Source organism: Mustela nigripes, chromosome 14 (assembly GCF_022355385.1).
Source record: "Mustela nigripes isolate SB6536 chromosome 14, MUSNIG.SB6536, whole genome shotgun sequence".
NCBI classification, from domain to species: domain Eukaryota; kingdom Metazoa; phylum Chordata; class Mammalia; order Carnivora; family Mustelidae; genus Mustela; species Mustela nigripes.
Genome location: NC_081570.1, coordinates 846,093 through 865,290, shown reverse-complemented (window position 1 = coordinate 865,290; position 19,198 = coordinate 846,093). Strand labels below are relative to the sequence as shown.

General features: G+C 60.5%; 1 protein-coding gene across 1 annotated transcript in view; it reads right to left on the bottom strand.

Moving 5' to 3' along the window:
- The window catches only part of PRKCZ (protein kinase C zeta), an 89,879-nt gene extending 76,621 nt beyond the window's left edge, over positions 1 to 13,258 (bottom strand). Inside the window, exons 1-4 of the mRNA XM_059375589.1 lie at positions 13,125 to 13,258; positions 10,425 to 10,546; positions 9,522 to 9,611; positions 7,950 to 8,000 (exon numbers count right to left, since the gene is read on the bottom strand). Coding sequence (XP_059231572.1) covers positions 7,950 to 8,000; positions 9,522 to 9,611; positions 10,425 to 10,546; positions 13,125 to 13,195 — 334 coding nt within the window. The 5' untranslated portion in view covers positions 13,196 to 13,258. The remainder of the gene's footprint in view (positions 1 to 7,949; positions 8,001 to 9,521; positions 9,612 to 10,424; positions 10,547 to 13,124) is intronic.
- Between the last annotated feature and the right edge of the window lie 5,940 nt (positions 13,259 to 19,198).

Here is a 19,198-nt window from a genome sequence, read left to right as displayed (position 1 = left end):
ACGGTGACTTGGGATGATGCCTGCACACACACATAGTGATCAGTCTTTAAGGTGTGGCCAAAACAAGGCTACCAGTTTCGAGCTTTCGGACCTAGAACGGGTGCAAGATGCCAACAGCAGTACAAGTCACAAGGGCCCGAGGGCCGTGTCCATCCATCCATCCATCCACCCGTCCATCCGTGCACAAAGAGAGAAGCAAACTGCAGGAAATCCACACAATGAAACACAACCGAGTCCTATAAAGGGAAGAACAGCCGGACAGAAGGGAGTAAGGAAGGAGAGAGCCACGCACGATCAACAGGACCCGACAGCCACACTCCCGCCTCCGGGGAGCCCGCGGGACGCTGTCCCGGAGAGCGCACACACACCGTGCCCACCGTCTCCGTGCGCCTCCGAAGACAGACAGAGTGTGTTCTCTGCCTACAGCAGGACGCAGTTAGCCACAAACCACAGAGAGAAACTGGAAAAGTCACCCGTGCCTCCAAATGAAACAAAACAGCCTTGAACAACCAACGGACCAAAGGAGAAGTCACGAGGGAGAGAAAAGAGATGCGAGTGACCAGAAGCACAGAAGCGCTTCCAGGGCGCGGGTCACGCTGCGGGGCCCTCCTGCTGGGACCACCACCCCGTGACCCCGACCTCACCGTGACCACCAGCCAACTAACGTCCTGACTTAAGAGAAAAAGGAAAAACAAAGTAACCCACAGTCAGGAGAAGGCTGGAAATCGCGAGGACCGGGGCAGAGATCCACAAAATTGGAAACAACAGGGGGAAAAAAAATCAATGAAACCAAAAGTTAGCTCTTTGAAAAGATCAAGAAAATTGACAAACTTTTAGCTAGAGGAACTAGGAAAGAAAAATGATTCAAATTACTGAACTTGGAAATTAAAGCAGGACAATTCCTACCACTGATGCCATAGAAATAAAAGGAACCCAAGGCAACCTGGGAACCGGCGGCGGCACGAACTGCCCGGCCCAAGCCCCGAAGAAACAGGAACTATAAACCGATCCACCACCAGCAGAGACAGCAGCAATAATCGAAGATCTCCCGACAAGAAGATCACTGGCCCAGACGGTTTCACCGGCGGATTCCACCAAACATGTAAAGAGCCAACACCAACTCTCAAGCGTTCCTAAAACACCGAAGAGGAGGGAACTTGCCTGAGCCGTTCTAGGAGCCTGGCCTCACCGGCGCCAAAGCCGGGCAGAAAACCCTGCAGGGAGGGAAAACCACGGACAGATGTTCTCGTGATCACCAGCGGAAAGCCCCCGGCAACATTCTGGCCAACAGAACTGAGCCGCACAGGGAAAGCGTCCACCCTGGGGCCAAGTGCCACCTGCCCCCAGAACGCGAGCACGGCTTGTGGATGAAAGTCCACTCGGGGCAACACCCACGAACACAACGGAGGGAAAAAAACACACGATCATCTCCACGGACGCAAACAAGGTATCTGAAGAGTGGAACATCCTTCAGGATAAGAACAGTCACTAAACCGGGGGACGCCAAGGCGGCAGAGGGGAGAGCCAAAGAAGGGAGGGCGCAGGAGGCGCTGGCTGAGAGAGGCTTCTGGTGGGGGCTGTGGGCGCCGCAGACCACGAGGTCTGACCACGGAAGGAATTCCTCGAGCAGCTGGACGCAGCCCGGTGGCCGGCGGCTCCCGGAGCGTCTCCAGGCTGCGTCAGACACGCATCAAGCTCTCCGCGCCAGGGACCAGGCTACTTGGTGCCTGGGTTTAGAGACTAACGTTACAGAAATAGACAACTCCACGTTTCCGATCTAAATAGGCAGTTTTGGGGGTGTCCAGGTGCCTCCGTCAGCGGGGCCTCCGACTGGATGTCAGCTCCGGTCGTGATCGCAGGGTCACGGGCTCTGCGCGGGGCGTGGAGCCGCTCCGGACTCTTCCCTGCCCTCCCCTGCTCCCACGAGTGCGTGCTCTCTACAACCAGGGGCGCCGGGGGGGCTCCGCGGGTTGGGCGTCTGGCTTCGGCTCGGTGGTGATCGCAGGTTCCTGGGATGGAGCCCCGCATCGGGCTCCCTGCGCGGCGGGAAGCCTGCTTCTCCTCCCTCTCCCTCTGCCCTGCTTCTGTCTCTGACAAACGAAAAAGATTCTTTAGAAAAAAATAAAATTAAAATAAAAACAAACAGGGACGCCTGGATGGCTCAGTGGGTTAAAGCCTCTGCCTCAGGCTCAGGTCATGATCCCAGGGTCCTGGGATCGAGCCCCGGATTGAGCCCCGCATCGGGCTCTCTGCTCAGCAGGGAGCCTGCTTCTCCCCTCTCTCTCTCTGCCTGCCTCTCTGCCTACTTGTGATTTCTGTCTGTCAAATAAATAAATAAAATCTTAAAAAAATAAATAAATAAAATAAAATAAAAACACGTAAATAGGCGGTTTATTTACTCAGAGTGCTGGACGAGCCCGGCTGAGGCTGCCGCCGGGTTTCTGACAGAGCTTGGGACTGCAACTGAGCTCCACATCCTTCTGACAGGTACTCAATTTTTATTTTTAAGATTTTATTTATTTACTTATTTGTCAGAGAGACAGAGAGCAGGAGCACGGGGAGCGGCAGGCAGAGGGCGAGGGAGAAGCAGACTCCCGGAGGAGCCACGAGCCGGAGGCAGGACTGTACCCCAGGACCCCGGGGTCATGATCCGAGCCGACGGCAGACGCTTACAGGGCCACCCGGGCATCCCTCAACTTTTAAAACACTCAACAAACAAGGCACCAGGGTCATCAGGCGCCCGTTCCTCCCCACAGGACCACGCGATTAGCTCAGTTCTGACACCACTACGTCTGATCCCACACGGGAAGGGCTCCGTCCTACAAGACCCCGCCCCCCCGACTCCAGTCACCAATCCGGGGTGTCACCCGTGCTCCTGAAAGATCAGGGTCGGCCACAATCCCCTCCTGGGTGTGATTAAATTACTAGAGTGACTGCATTAACTCGGGGACAGCCGGAGGAGATGCCCAGGGAAAGGTATCGGGAAGAGCCCGGGGCTTCTGTCCTCTCCGGGCAAGCCGCTCTCCCCACATCGCCGTGTCTTCATGAACCCAGAAGCTCCATGAACCCTCCTTTGGGGTTTTATAGAGGTTCAGTTCATAAGCATGACTGACTGACCCGGCAAGCCCTGTCCCCCCAGAGGTCAGAAGGGAGGGTCGGAGGCTCCAATCCCTCCCCGACAAGGTCTTTCTGGCCACACACCCCCCCCCCCCCCCCCCCCCAGAGGCCCCACCCTAAATCACCTCATTAGCATCAACTCCTAGTGTTCCAAAGGGACTCTTTTTTTTTTTTTAAAGATTTTATTTATTTATTTGTCAGAGCGAGCGAGCACAGGCAGACAGAGAGGCAGGCAGAGGCAGAGGGAGAAGCAGGCTCCCCACTGAGCAAGGAGCCGGATGTGGGGCTCGATCCCAGGACCCTGGCTGGGATCATGACCTGAGCCAAAGGCAGAGGCTTCAACCCACTGAGCCACCCAGGCGCCCCTCCAAAGGGACTCTTAATGATTGACGAGACAATGCCATCAGTCAGGAGACCCCGGGGGACTTCAGAGCTCTGCCAGAACCTGGGGGCCAAGGCCACATGCACTCCTCATTCCAGCACAGATGGAAACTACCTTCACAGAGTCAAAGCCGTATATGCAAGCCCCCAGCAAGACTGAGAGCTTTTCCTCCGAGATCAGGAACAAGACAAGGAAGCCCATTCTTCTCTGCACACAGTGGGGAAGTTCTAGCAGGAGCAATCAGGCAACAGAAAAGTAAGGGCACAAAAACTGGAAAGGGAGAAGTGAAATGACCTCTGTTTGCAGATGATACAGAAAACCCTAATGATTCCACAAAAACGCTGTCGGAACTAATAAATTCAGTAAAATGGGACGCAAAGCCAACACACAAAACCCAGTTGCATTTTTACACACAAACAACGAACTATCCAAAAAAGAAATCGAGACAACAGTTGCATTTTACAGTAGCATCAAAAATGAAACACTTCAGAGTAAGCCTAGCAGTAAAAGCAGTAAAAGACTTGGGACACCAAAAACCACAAAACAGTGCTGAAAGGGATCAAATGGGACAAACGCAGTAGGACATCCCATGTGCTGGGTTAGAAGGCGTAATACTGCCATCGTGCTCAGTCATCCAACCCAACCTACAGATTCCACGCAATCCCTACCAAATCCTAATGACATGGTTTGCAGAAACAGAAATACCCATCCTAAAAATCATCTCGAGGGACCTAGAATAGCCAAGCCACCTGGAAAAAGAACAAAGCGGAAGGCCTTACATCCCCTGATTTTAAAAACTTCCTACAGTAACAGAAAAATGAGATATTGGCATAGAGACAGACAACATGAAGTCCAAGAGAATAGAGAGCCCAGAAACCAACCCTCCCGGGGCGTCCGATGGTTCTTAGCGAGGGCGCTGCGACCATCCAATGCGGAAAGGTGGTTCTTTCCAGCAAACGGTGCTGGGAAAACCAGATATCCACACGAGAAAGGATGAAGTTGGACCCCTACCTCACACCATATACAAAATTAACCCCACATGCATCAAAAACCTAAAGGTAAAGGCTGAATTTATAAAACTCTCAGAAGAAAATAGAGGGTGAAACCAGACCACGTTGTACTTGACAAGGATTCCTGGATGCGGCACCACAGGCAACAAAAACAAGCCAAGGGCCGGCTGCGCGTGAACGGACACACCAAATGTGGTCAGAATGGCAGGACAGAAGGCCGGGAGCCAGGGGCTGGGGGTCAGTGCTTACTGGGGACAGAGCGCCCTCTTACAGGATGAGGGACGTTCTGGAGCTGGACGGTAGAGCTGGTTGCACACAACGCAAACGTAATTCGTATCAATGAACCGTACACTTAGCGGTCAGGGTGGTAAGTTTCAGGTCCTGTGTAATTTACCCCAGTACAAAACTGGGAAAGAGGAATGTCGTTGTGACACCTGCTACAAAGGCATGAGCTTTGGAAACACCAAGCTAAGTAGAAGGACCCCGTTACAAAACACCACAGGCCACGTGATTCCATGACCACAAGTCCAAACCAGGTAACCCCACAGAGATGGCAGGAGGCTGAGCGGGGCTGGCTGGGGCTGGCTGGGGAGTGGCTGCTGATGGGCAGAACAGGCCCCAGAAGTAGGCAGACGGGGCACAGCATGGAGTGGACTGAATGCCACAGAACCATTCACTTTATGGGGGTTATACATTCTATGTTACGGGCATTCCACACGATTTTTTTTTAATTTTTTAAAAGATTTTATTTATTTATTTGACAGAGAGAGATCACAAGCAGGCAGAGAGGCAGGCAGAGGGGGCAGGGGGAAGCAGGCTCCCTGCTGAGCAGAGAGCCCGATGCGGGGCTCAATCCCAGGACCCTGAGATCATGACCTGAGCCAAAGGCAGAGGCTTTAACCCACTGAGCCACCCAGAGGTCCCCTACAGGATCTTTTTAAAGATTAATTTATTCCAGAGACTGAGCGAGTGAGTGCACGGTGGGGAGGGGCAGAGGGCAAGGGAGAATCCTCAAGCAAACTCCGCACTAAGCACAGGGCCCGTCTCGGGGCTTGACCCATGACCCCAAAATCATGACCCAAGTCAAAACCCAGACTTGGACGCTCCGCCAACTGAGCCACCCAGGCACCCCAGTCTATACACTCGGGCTACAGAACCGGTTAAATCGAGATTTACAGCCTGAGCAGGAGGGGCTGGGAGGTGTTCGGCTGAAAGCGGACGCAGCCCCGGCTGGAGTGAGGTGGTCTTCCCGCTGCCCATGCCCAGGTGCCACCACGGGACCACGTTTCCGCTGCCTGTTGTCTCTGGCCACCGTCCGCCAGTCCATCCAGCCCCCTTCATGCGGCCCTGACACAGCTCAGGGCCGCAGTTCACGTGGCACCTGTCGGGCCCTCGCACTCCCTGGGCACCAGGCGTGCTGCTCGAGGCCAAGAACACTGAACATGAAAGCCCACGCAGGCACCAAAACCACACAACACACCCAGTCCGTGGTGGCCATCAGTGGCCGGAACTGTCCAAGATGGGCGTGGAAATCAAGCCGAAAGAGTAAAATACCCGGGAGACACCTGCACTCACAGAGCCCAGGAGCCCGGGATCCCCTCGTGAGGGCGCTCTGCTCCCTGCCCTGGCCAGCGAGGTGAGCCTGGTGCTCGGGTGCAGACCTGTGGGGCAGGGATCCGTGGGCAGTGAGACACGGGTCAACGGCCCCCAGCCCGTCCTGGGGACTCAGCCAGGGCCCAGGGCCGGTGGGATGATCACCCATGAGGACACAGGCCGGCGGGACAGCCAGGGCGGTGCGGCTTCAAGTTCACATTCCTACATTCCCCTGCGGTGACACAATCTGCTGCCCGGCCACGCCTACTCCTACCTGCCACAGGGACCCCAGCCCACACAAGGCCAGGCCGGGCCTGGGGGGCGTCCGGGCTGGCTTCCCTCCAAGGCTCCTCCGCGGCTGCCCAGGGCCCCTGCGGGCCTTTCTGTCGGCGTCACCGTGTCTGCACCTCGTGGCCCGCCCAGGCCGTCCCAGCACCCACGGCACGTCACACCTCATAACCCTCTCTGGGCCCACAACCCAGCAGCGCCCAAGCCCCACGCTCAGCAAGGCCGTGCAACCACACGCGTGCCCTGGCCCATCTGGTCTCCCTTCCCCAGAGGGGCCACTGCTGGAACCTTCTTTTCCACGGGACACTGCCTCTGCACAGCTCCTCACCTCCGACTCTCAGCCGCAGCCCCCTCCCAGCCTCGGCCGCTCCCCCCAAACCCCCATCCCAAGCTACACAATCGCTGTGTGATGTGGAGCACTCCCGTGTCTATGGGGCCTATCGCCTGCCCTAGCTGGGAGGTCCTGGGGTGCCCGCGGCCCCCCACCCAGCCTGTGTGTGGCACATACAAGCAGGACTGAGGGAAGGAACGTGTCCCTGTGCCTCCTCACACTCTCCCCAAAACCGCCCCGCTGTCCGCTGCCTATAGGCTGGCTGTGGCCGAGACCCAGCCAGCCCCGGCCCTTCTGGCCTCATCAGACAGCCTGCTCCACTGCGGCCAGGAGTCCAGAGTCCGCATGGCCCTATAGCCTGGCCGGTGGCTCCATCAGGGTCCCCTGGTCCCTGTTCCCTTTAGAAGCCCCAAGACCAGACCCTAATCTCAGCCACTCTCTCCTCTATGCTAAGGGCCCCCAAATCTATCTTCAGCCCCGTTGCTTTCCTAAACCCAAGAATGACGCACACAACTCTCCACTCACCATCTCCCCAGGGCCTAGCGGCCGACCGGCCGCCCGGCCTCTGCTCAAAGGCTCCAATCTGCTCGGGGCTGAGCCAGGGAACCGGCTTAGCCCCCAGGCCCTTGCTCCCGGGAGGAGCGACAGCTCCGACAGCTCCACGGGCCAGAGGAGGGTCTGGGTTGTTGGTGAGCAATTATGCCCCACATGGGGGCTCTGGCCTCAAGGACAAAGTGGGACCAGAGAGCTCTGACCAGCCTGGGGTCCGGTGGTCCCTGGGACAAGGCCAGAAGCTCTGTCCTGGACCCACTGCCCCTCGACTTCTTCCCGTATCAACAGACCCACATCCCTGCATTCCAGGGGGCCAGTGTGGGCCGGAGAGAGGGCACATGGCCAGGTCTGGGGGTGGCTGGGACAGATGCCTGGGCCCTTCCCTCCTCGGGGAGCACGGCACTGCTGGCACTGTTCCTCCTGGCACCAAGGGACCAAGCCGGTGTCCTGAAGGCAGCCCTAGTCAGCCAGAGCGCACACTGGCAAAGACAGGCGCGCCCGTGGAAACCCCATGTCAGGGCACCTCGACCGCTCACTCTGCCTTCGGTCACCTCGCGAGGACACACATTCCTAAGCCGCGGCCACAACAGGCACCCGGTCTGCACCCTCCTGACACTTGAATCGAGAATTCAAGCCCCGACGTGCAACACAAGTCATAGAGGACGGCAGTACTCACTGTCTTCTCCCGGACAAGGCATGCCTGGCTGCTCGGGGGTGCTGGGGAACACTGGAGAGAGGGAGAGAGAGCAGTCTGTCACTAAGCGCGGCCACGGAAGGTCCCACGCCACGTCAGGCTGACCGGACGGACCCCCACGAAGCCCACATAGCTGACCAGCCTGCTCTGAGGGGGTGCTCCTTGCGGCACAACTGTGGAAACCCAAACGTGCTTTAAAAGGACTTTGAAACGTAGTGAAAACCTCTGGGGGAGAAGCAGTGGGGGACCCCGGACCAGAACTGCCCCAGGAGGCCTCCCGACTCACAGCGGTAAATTTAACATGCAAGTTAGGAGCAGCACCTACTTCAAAATGGACTTTTTTTTTTTTTTTTTAAGATTTTATTTATTTATTTGACAGAGAGAGAGATCACAAGCAGGCAGAGAGGCAGGCAGAGAGAGAGAGAGAGAAAAGCAGGCTCCCTGCTGAGCAGAGAGCCCGATGCGGGACTCGATCCCAGGACCCTGAGATCACGACCCGAGCCGAAGGCAGCGGCTTAACCCACTGAGCCACCCAGGCGCCCCCAAAATGGACTTTTGAAAGCACATTAGACTCTGTTTTGCACTCAAGGTGCAGTTCAAAATTAAATATCTTAAAATACATCCTGGGCTTCCCTCATGGATTACTCAGATAGGAGCTTACAAAGTATTAACACTTAACTGAAGCAACCGCTTCCTTATCTAGAAACTAACGCTGTCTTTGGAAAGCACCACCATCAAGAAAGCGGGCCAGGTGAGGGCTCCCAGCGCAAACCCCATGTCCGGGCAGAGCTGCAGAAGCGGGACCCTGCAACCACCACTGGCCCCGCCCCAGGGAGAACATGGAACCACGGAACCCCTGGTTGAGAGCACCGGTCCCAGCGGGGTCAGGCTTGGCTCAGCTGTCCCTGCCCACCTGCCTGGCCAAGGGTCTGGGCTGCACAGGAGCGAAGGCAGACATGGCTGGTCAGAGCCATGCTCAGACACCCCGAAGAACCCCCAGGAGTGTCGGGGGGGCAGCCTGAAACCCCCAATTCAGACTATACTGAAATCATAATTCCTACTTCCCATGATCAGTCTATAAAGCAGCTCTGAGCTTCTCAGAGAACAGCTGTGAGCCGGGAGACGGGCTCAGGGAGGGTCTCATCCACCCCAAGTGCCCCCTCTTCCACCTGTCCTCCTACACTCTAGGCCGGGACCCTTCCAGCTTCCCAAAAGGTGGAGGCCGGTGAGAGGGCCCAGGCTTCTGATGTACCAGTGATGCTGGCCTCCAGGGCACGGGGACAATGAGGACCAGCAACCAGAACCCAGGCCCCTGTGTCTAGTGAGAAGGAGCTTTTCTGACTCTTTACCAGCTACCGCTATTTTATTTAGGTTAACAAGATGTAAGAGAAGAAACAAACCCAAATCACACTATATTCAACATCCTTAAGTTCTCTGGAATCCTAAGATTTTAAACCATGATCCCCGATGTGTTCTCCAGTCCCCCTGGCCATCTGGAAACCACACAGGGCTCCCACCACCCCAGACCAGCCCACCCCCCCGGCTGCCACTGACCGTGAATGGCGAGCCCCTCGTCCCTGCGCTGACAGGCCAGACGGAAGGCCTCCTCCAGCTCCATCTGGGAGGACACGGTGCAGGGGTCACCTAGGCAGGGCAAGAGACATCGCTGAGGCTGCCGCAGGCCCGAGGCAAAGGGGTCCAACTCAGGCTAGGAAGGGCAGAGTCTGGCTACTCATGACCAGTCGCCCACTGTGGAGCTGGGAGACCCGAGAACAGGTGACGGGATGGGGGGGTCCACATCAGAACCGGCGGATCCCCAAGAAGTCTAGCTCCAGAGCCAAACCATGCTAACGTTCCTGGCTTGGACGAGATGAAGGACATTCTTCTTCGGTTAGTCCTCAGTGAAAGGAAAGGCTCCCTGCCCCCATCCTGGAGAGGAACACAGAAAGGCACAGAACCAACGCCCCAGGGGGTTACTCTGCAGCTCCCCTGTGTCCTCCCTGGCAGCTGGACTGTGTCCCCACCCCCCAGCTTTCTCAGATGTGTGTCTGACTGACAGACAGAGGGATGCAGAGGGGAGGTGGGGAGGGCGCTGTGGGGTCTCGCTGCTTACCCTCCAGCTCTCCCTGAGCTGAAAAGGAGAGCGAGCTCATCCTTCCAAATCACCCACTGGAAAGCCCAGAACAGGAGAGAGGGAAGGGCCACGGGCTGGCCCCAGGTGGGGACAGAGACCCCTGCAGCCCTCTCCGCATCTGCCCTTCCCTGTCCCCGCTCCCACCCCGCTCCCGCTGTGAGCAGCCTCTCCGGGAAGTGATTTCCAGCACCCTACGGGGAAGACGGCTGTTCACTAGCTTAATCCCATAATTTTAAATCTCCTCAGAGAGGGGCTGACCTAACTTCGGACAGAGGGAGATCCAGAGATTCGCGGTCAGACGGACAGAAGACCAAGGGCTCTACCTTCTCTGTCCACCCACTTCAGGGTGAGCGGGTGTGTGTGATGGAGACCGCACATCTCTCTCACTTCCTCACAGAGCTCCTCGAAGGTCATGGCTGCATCCAGGCTGGTGATCAGGATGTCCCTGGGGCAAAGAGGGTGGACATGTGTCACCAAGAAGTACATTTAAATCAAATTAAATACTGGTTAATTGAGTTATTGATTACACAGAGGGAAATTTTCCCAAACAAAATATCACAGCCCCCCCCACCCCCGCAAATAGAACCACTGGCCACAGTCTTGTTTTCTAATCGGTATCACGAATGCCCTTGCACGGAGAGACCTATCCCGCGCCCGGATGTCCCTACGTGGGGAGGCAGGTGGTAAGAATGAGGCGGGGGTATCAGAAAGCCAGGCGAGCACACGCTCAGTCGCCAGGTTCCAAGTCAAAAGGTCACATAGGAGGGCTGCAGGGGTGGGGTGGGGTGTGGACACAGTTCGCTCAACTTAAGCCCACTGGCTTCATCAGACCTTCCCCCAAGCAGACACACGAACAGCAGCCTGGGCTCGAGCTGGAGAGAAGGAAGACCCCACGTGGCTGTGCCTGTGAGCTCAGAAAAGTGGACGTGAGACTCGACCTGGCAAAGCAGGGTCTCCAACACCGGTGTGCCTCGCCTGGAGGTCCCCCCGAAATACAGGTGCTGCTGGACCCCGGTGTTGCCACATCCTCCAGAGGCCAAACTGGGGGCTCCCTATTTTTCAGAATGACATCTTCAATGGGTCTGACCTCCCGCTGCAGCCCTGCTGCCCCCAAACCACCTTCCAGCAGCGAGAGGGCAGCACAGCCCCACCCAGGGACAGAACTCGAGGGGTCAAGGGGTCGGTCAGACACGCGCAGCTCCTGGTGCTTCCCAGGACCAGCCTCATTAGAGCACCGAGGCCTGCCCCTCCCAACTCAGAAGGGGAGGCGTCAAGTCCCCCAGGAGAGGGACCAGGCCAGAGGCGCAGAGAGAGCTGGGGTAGGGCAGGAACCCCCCAGGCTGCACGGGGGCTGGAAGCACCGACGGACAAAGGGAGAGTGGGAGGAAGAGGAGGACCAGAGGAAAAGGGACGGGAAGGGCGGGGAGAGGAGAGCGGAAAGCAGGGGAAGGGGGTGGAGGGAAGGGAGGAGGGAATGAGAGGCACGGACGACGGGGGCCTCGTCAGCCCGGGAAACTGGAGCAACAGGTCACATTACTGGCAGTAACCGAAGCGCTCTCCTGAGGCCAAAGTCAGGGGCAGGGCTGGGGACCGTGGAAGCTGCGTCTGGAACTCCCAAGGGCTCCAGTCAACTCTGCCCGCCTCCATCGCTCCTCTTGAACCCAGCCTGGGGGGGGGGGTCCAGTCCCCGCCCACCCTGGGCTGCTGGGGTGCAGACTTCTTCTCACGGAGGAGCAAGCCTGATTTTCCCCAAAGGAGCTTATTGCTCAGTGCCGCGATTCCTGGATGGGAAGAGGGCTGTCCCTGACACAGGGTCCCCCTTCCTCAGAGTCCACCCACCAGCAAGGCAAGATGTCTGGCCCTCCCATGAGTCTGAGAGCCAGTTTTAATAGGCAAACCACCCTTCCAGGCCAGAAGACAGGACTCGGGGCCCTCTTCTTGGGGGGCTGGCCGTCCTCCTCCCGGAGCCCTGTCCCCAAGGCTCCCACACACGGCGAGGCGGGCAGAAAGGACAGGGGAGTTCCGACCTGAAACCCCAAACAGGGTGCCCTCGCGAGGTCAAGGGCCCATGCCCCTCCTCAGCCTGGAGACGCACGCGGAGATGCACCCGCGAGACCACCGAGACCACCAGCTTAAAGAGGCCGCCGCAGAGGAGCTGAGCTCCCGCCGGAGCGCCGTGCGCTCTCGGGCAGAGGCAGGATCCGCCCTCCGGGCGCCGCCCGCCCCAGGGCTGCTCCCCGGGAGGGGCCAGACGCTCCCGGCCTCTGACCCCTGAGACGCCTGCTCGCCCCATTTTACAGCGAGCAGGTCCAGTCCAGCGCGCCGCGGGCGGACGCGAGCTGATCAGAGTCCGAAAGATCGGGTCCCAACAGAGCGGCGCCCGGAGACGTACGCGGACCCCCTCCCCGCCCCGATTCGCGCCCCCGCGGGCAGCTCACTGCACCTGACCTCCCCCCGGGTCGTCACTGTTCTTGCGTATGACCTCTGGCCGGGTAAATGGGGAAAAGTTTAGGAAAACCTTATGTTTAAAACTCTGCCCGAGGTTCCATTCGGTTAAAACTTGAGTCTTACAGGTTTGCGGCCGTAACGTCCAGTCAACTCCGCAGCGAACCTCAGGGCTGCGCCCAGGGCGGGGGAGCGCGCGGCGACCGCCGCCTCTGGCCCCGCAACCTCCTCCGCGCGGCTCCGGCCCGGGAAGACCTCGCCGGGGCGGGCAGGGACCCGCGCGGCCGCCCGCACCCGCAGCGCTCCGCGCCCCGGAGCCAGAGGCCCCGGCGACCCCGCCCGCCCCGAGCGCTTCAGGGCGCCTCGAACGCCCGTCGCGTCCCGGGCCCCCTCCACGGCGACGGCGCGACAGGACCTCCCGGGGCGCCCCTGGGCCCGGAGGGGCCCCGCTGTCCCCTCCCTCCCGCGCCGCACGAGCGGCGACACGGTCCCCGACGGCAGGCGCGGTCCGGGCCGTCTCCCCGCGCCCGGCTCTGCCCGAGGCCCCCCGGCCCCGCCGTCGGGCGCAGGGCGCTCACCCGCTGTAGTGCGCCTTCAGGCGGACGCGGCAGCCGCTCCCGTCCATCTTGGGGCCGGTCCTGCTGGGCATGGCTAGCTCCGCCGGCCGCCGTCAGCGCCGCGCCCCGGGCACTCGGGCCATGGCGGGGGACCCAGCGGCCGGCCGGGGCGCCAGGTGGGGCGGGCGGCGGAACGCGGAAGGGCGCGCGCGGCGCCGGGACCCGGGGCACGCGCGTGGGGCCGGCCAACTCCGCGGAACTTGGTGGCGGGCCGGGCGGGACGGGGGCACGGCCGGCGGGGACGCGCGAGGGGCGCGCACGGAATCCCGGCGTCAGGCCCGGGGTGGCGCGGGGGGGCGGGGGGAGGGGCACCGAACATGGCCGATTCGAGGCCCAGCGGGCGGCCAATCGGCGGGACGGGCGGTCCCGGGGCGGGGGCGGGGGCACCTGCGGCCAATGAGGGCGAGGCGGGGCCGCTACCTGGGCCAATCCCCGGGGGTCCCCGCGGCGGCGACCCAATGGCTCCGCGCTGGGCGGACTACCTGTCGGGCGGGGCGCGGCCCACCTGCGGCCAATGGAGGCGCGCGCGGCCCGGCTCTGCCCGGCAACCGGAGGCGGTGCGCGGTCGGCCCCGAGCGCCGACCCCTCGGGGAGGTGGGCTCGGGGCACCGCGCTTCCCGGGTGGGTCCCCTGCGCTGCAGCGCCCCGGGAACCTGTTGGAAATGCGAGCTACCTCGGGTGCCCCAGCCCAGGCGCACGGAATCGAAACTCCAGCGGTCTGTGCAAACCAGCCCTGGGTAGTTCGCAGGGGAGCGCGATCCGAAAGTCGCTGGTCTAGGGGACAGTGGGAAAGGGTCGCCGGTGACTTGAGGGATGGGAGCAGAGAACCCAGCCAACGTCGCGGGGACGGTCCGGCTCAGCTGGTTCCCTCGCCCCAGCTGCTCGCCTCTCCTTGCGGAACCCGAGATCCGGTTGTACGGAAGTCTTGTCTACGCTAGCTGGCTGTTCCCACTGCTCCAGATCACTCCTCGGCCGGGACAAGGACACTACATTTACCCACGTCGCCCGCGACCTTCATTTCTGAATCTCCAGCCTCCGTGAGTCTTAATAACCCTGCGGCACTTGATCTGGACAGCCTCGTCTGGACACTCTCCAGGGCCCTGAGGGGCGGCATCCTGGTTGCATCCCCAGGGCCCAAATCTGTGTCTGCATGACCTCAACTGTGCACCAGGTGGGCACCCCAGCTCAGGTCGGCACTCCCCTCGTCCTCCTCTTCCCCACACCACCCAGCCGGCAACCTCTGACCTGGGACTCCAGACCTGGCCAAGCCTTCACGCCCCTCTTGGACAATCAGAGGGGCTTCCAGGACTCCCCATACTCTCATTCCCTGGACACTTCCTGGCACCTCCTGGGAACCAGGCCTGGGGTGAGAACCAAGCGGACAGTCGTGGACATGGAACTCGTATCTCCCTGTACATGGACCCAGAGAAACCTGTTGAAAACCTACCTTTCACCTACCTAAGATGCTGTCCGCTGTCCCCACCTGTCTGTTTCTCTGCTCCTCTTTACAACAAAATGGCCAGGAGCCTGCAGTCCGCATCCCTGCTTCATCTCCCACTGCTTTCTCCCGAGCAACCCCCCCACCACACACCTGCACCGTCATCATCATCTCCTGTGTTTTGAATACAGTGGTGAGTTCTTAGACTTTTTCTTGATCGACCCTTGGCAGTTGTCTGGCCCCTCCTAGAAGATCTTTCCCTAGGGTGCTGCTCTCTGCCCCCCACCCACCCGCATCTCCCTCTGCTGCTTCCTCCTGGTCTCAATCTCTCTTTTTTTTTTTTTAAGATTTTATTTATTTATTTGACAGACAGAGATCACAAGCAGGCAGAGAGGCAGGCAGAGAGAGAGGGAGAAGCAGGCTGCCTTGCCGAGCAGAGAGCCCGATGCGGGGCTCGATCCCAGGACCTGGGCCGAAGGCAGAGACTTAACCCACGGAGCCACCCAGGCGCCCCTAGTCTCACTCTTAAATGCCCCTATCTCTGGCCCCTGTGTCTCATTTCCACTTAGGGCTCCAAACACCAACCTGAGGCAGGTCGCTCCCCTGAACTCCTGCTGAGCCTGATCCCCCCCCCACCCACACACACGCACACACGTGCGCGCGTGCACGCACACACACACACATATGCCCTCTCACCCCAGCAGATCTTGCTCAGTTCAAAAACCTCCTTTCCGGGGCGCCTGGGTGGCTCAGTGGGTTAAAGCCTCTGCCTTCAGCTCAGGTCATGATCTCAGGGTCCTGGGATCAAGCCCCGCATCGGGCTCTCTGTTCAGCGGGGAGCCTGCTTCCTCCTCTCACTTTCTGCCTACTTGTGATCTCTGTCTATCAGATAAATAAATAAAATCTTTAAAAAAAAAAAAAAAAACGCCTTTCCTTCTTCCCCCCCCCCCCACGCCTGCGTCGGCAGATCCTGGCAGCGCCGCCTTCAGCATATTTCCAGATTCCTGCCACATCCCCCACCTCCTTTGCTACCCCTGGTCCAAGCCACATGCAGCAGCCTCCAATTTCCTTAAAAACATAAGTTGGTCCATGTCCATCAGTCTGGTGTTTAAAACCCCCAGTGATTACCACTGTTCTCAGGAAAAGTCCACAGGCCCCACAGGAAAAGTCCACAGACCCCACAGGAAAAGTCCACAGGCCCCACAGGATCTGGGCCCCACTCCCTCTGCCTTCATCTCCCACCATCCTCATCCTGCCTCACTCCCTTCCAGATACCTGGCCACTTTGCTTCCGCTTGCCTCAGGGCCTTTGCACATGCTGGCATCCCTCTCCCAGAAGCACCTTTGCCCAGACCCACACTTCCTTTGAGTCTCCACTTAATATCCCTGATGCCCGGGTTACTCAGCTCCCCCGCCGCACCCTGTGGGTGATCCCTCCACAGCCCCAGCATGGCCACGAGAGCTCCATGGCTGTCAGTTGGGCACGAAGGGGATGGGGTACAAGGGCTTGCCATGCCAAGGGAGCAGCACAGTGCCCACGGGGCTGAGCAGGAATCTGCCACGGAGCAGCATCAAGGTGGCAAGTGTGTGTGGGATGCACCTGTCCCTGTGTCAGGCCCCTCAAGCAGCCCATGGCTGGCACCGTGGCCTTGTGCCCTTGACCGTCCAGAGCCCAGCCTGGCACATGGCCTCGGGCAGTCCTGACTGGAGGAGAACAAGGTTGCATCTCAGTGGGCACAGACCATCTCCGAATGGAGGGGGATCCTCTGATACCCCATGGCACCTCCCTGGCGTTCTGATTTCCTGCCTGAAAGGCAGGACAGGAAGCAGCAAGTCCAGGTCTGGACGCCCACCACCCGCTGTCGGCGGGGCAGGCCGGCGTCTGTCCACTTCACTGCGCCACCACTTCTCTGATGTCCCACCGGACAGAGTGGCCAAGTCGGGCCCCAGAGCCCTTTCTAAGCAGGGAAGCCCTTGCTGGGGTGGGAGCCTCGAGGGTCCCGGTGCCCTTGTGGGGACTGACCTCACCTGTGATCTGAGCTGACCCGTGGAACCTCTGTTCCGGAAGCTGGCACTGGCAGGGTCTGGAACTGCAGCACTCCCATCCGGGGAGGGAAGCCGGTGGGGGGCGGGGCCGAGCCTGAAGCTGCCGGGTATGGGGGGAGGGGGGGCTCTGTTCTCCATGAGGGTCGGGGAGGAGAGGCCTATTCCAGGATTCCAGGAGGAGGGCCAGGGGGAGGGCCTAACCCGAGTCTCTTACGCATCCTGTCCCAGGCCAGGGTGAGGGCACATGGGTCATGTGCAGTGCCCAGAAAACTTACCTGCGGCCCCTGGACGTGGAGGACTTTGGCTTTTGCATCCTCCCCCAAAACAGCTCCGCAAAACAATGGGTCCCCCTGCCACCAGGCCTGTGGACAGTCTCCAGAGGGTGGGGAGCCTCCTGCACCCCCCCACCCCGTTGGGGCCTCAAGAGTAGAGGGCGTGGTCCGGACCGGCCAGCAGGGGGCCCCGCAGCCCAGCCCTGGCCACAGGCACAGGTGTTTGTCCCCAGATTTTCCAACCACTCCCCACGCCACACGTGACAGGGGTGGGGACCCAGTCAGCGTAGGTCCCTGCTGTGTCCCCACGGTGTCTGCGTGTCTGGCACATCATGGAACGAATGAGGGAGGGAATGAGTAGCAGACACCCCTCAGAAATGCCAATCCAGGCCCTGTGCTGAGTGGCCCTGGACAGGACTACTGCCTCCCCAGCCTGCCAAGTAAGGGGATGGGGGAGGGGGAAGGGGGGTGGACTTGGTGGCCCAAGGACAGACCTGCCAAAGTCCCTGGGGCTTAGGACAGGTCCCTTCCAGCTCCCAGCAGCTCCTGTTTCCCAGCTCTCCCTGCCAACAGCTCATATGCCTTCATAATGACACTTATTATTTCCAAAATGAAAAAAACACAAAGGTGCGGGCTTTTAAAAGGGGATTATGAAAGTGATCGAGGCTTGCTGTAAGTCTGCAGCGTCATGGCAGGGGTCCGGAGAGGCCTCAGCAGCCCTGCCTCAAACCCCACAGGGAGGTCGTCCCGCTCTTGTCACCTAGGACTCCAGGGCAGCGCTGGTTGGGGAGGAGGGTGGCCAGGCCCCACCTAGCTTGACCTCCGATTTTCTCCCATGAATGTTCGTTATGAGGATGCTTTCAAATGACCTTGAGATGCTTCAGGGGTGGGGTGAAAGCTCCGTGAGACTCATCAGAGACAAGCAAAGGCCTCGGTGGGGGTCCCTCCCGAAAAGACCTCCCTGCAGAACTTCACCCAGGGGCCTGCCTTCCTCATCAGACCCCATGGACTGCATTAGTGTCCCCTTGGGATGTCTAGAAGGAGGTGGCCATCGGGGCCTCCTGCCTGGTGTGAGACCGCCCCAGGCAGTGAGGACCAGCACAGGCTCCGGAAGCCCAGGGTGTGTGCTCGCACACAGCTGGGGAGGGGAAGGGCAGCAGGTGTTTCCTTTCTTTGTCATAGAGGACAGGATTTGGAAAAACTGGTTCAGGAGACAACATTCCCTTCCCTCGCCCATAAACGTGTCCAGGGCCTGCTGGATGCCCAGACGCTGGGGCGGATTCTGCCAGATGCGGCCGCTCTGTCCTGGACACCGCACACCCGTGGGGACATGGACGCCCGTCACTGGTCACACAGATGTGGCAGCTCGTAGGGAGAGCGGGTCTGACCAGGTCCCCGGGAGAGAGCCTGGTGCCGGGATGGGGACCTGCGCTGAGGCAGGAGAGCAAGACAGGCAGGTTGGGTGGCTCCTGCACAGGCTCTGTGGCCCCAGGGGGCAGGGGTGTCTGGAGGTGTCAGGGCGAGGCCGCAGAAGCTGCTGGAACAGACCCCAAGGGGCCTCCAGGGCTGCCTTAAGAAGGGACGGGAAGCCAGCCACGGGGCCCTGGGGGCTCCAGAAAAGGTCCCGCCCAGAAGGAGAGGGAGAGCCGTCCTCATCTCCGCGGGCTGCTGTCTCCGTGTGCGTCGGACGACCCTCGCGTGCGTCTGTGTCTCGCGTGTGCGCGTGTCCGGTAAGGGTGTGTCGGAGGCATTCGTGCACACGCGCGTGCGACACTCGGGCCCCATCTGCTCCAAGTTCACCATGGCCGGAGCCGGGGCGGCGCTGCTGCAGGACGGGGGTGAGGTTCCTCGCTCCGGGCGCCGCCGACCCGTGGGCACAGCGTGCATCACCGCGGGGGCCTCTGCGCGCGCATCTGGGCGCCGGTGCTGGCCGCCCCCGGCCTCCCGCGTCCGCGCAGTGCCGCGCTGGCCCAGCAGAGGGCGCCGGAGGGACGCGGCCGGGAGCCCCCGGTGGGCGGTGCTGTGGGCGGAGGGCATCCGGGGAGGCCACGCCCACGCCCCGCCCAGGACGCGGCCCGACCCCCGCCGGTGGAGGCGCCCGCTCGGCCCCGCGCAGTCCCCGCCCGCGGCGAGGTCGTCCGTTAAAGTACCCGGTCCCCGCCCAGAATCCCGGGCCCGGCGCGCGGGGTCCGCTGCGCCTGCGCGCGCCCGTGGGGCGCCTCCGTGGGGTCCCCGCGTGTGCGAGCGCGCGCGTGTGCGTGGTGCGTGCGCGTGCGCGCC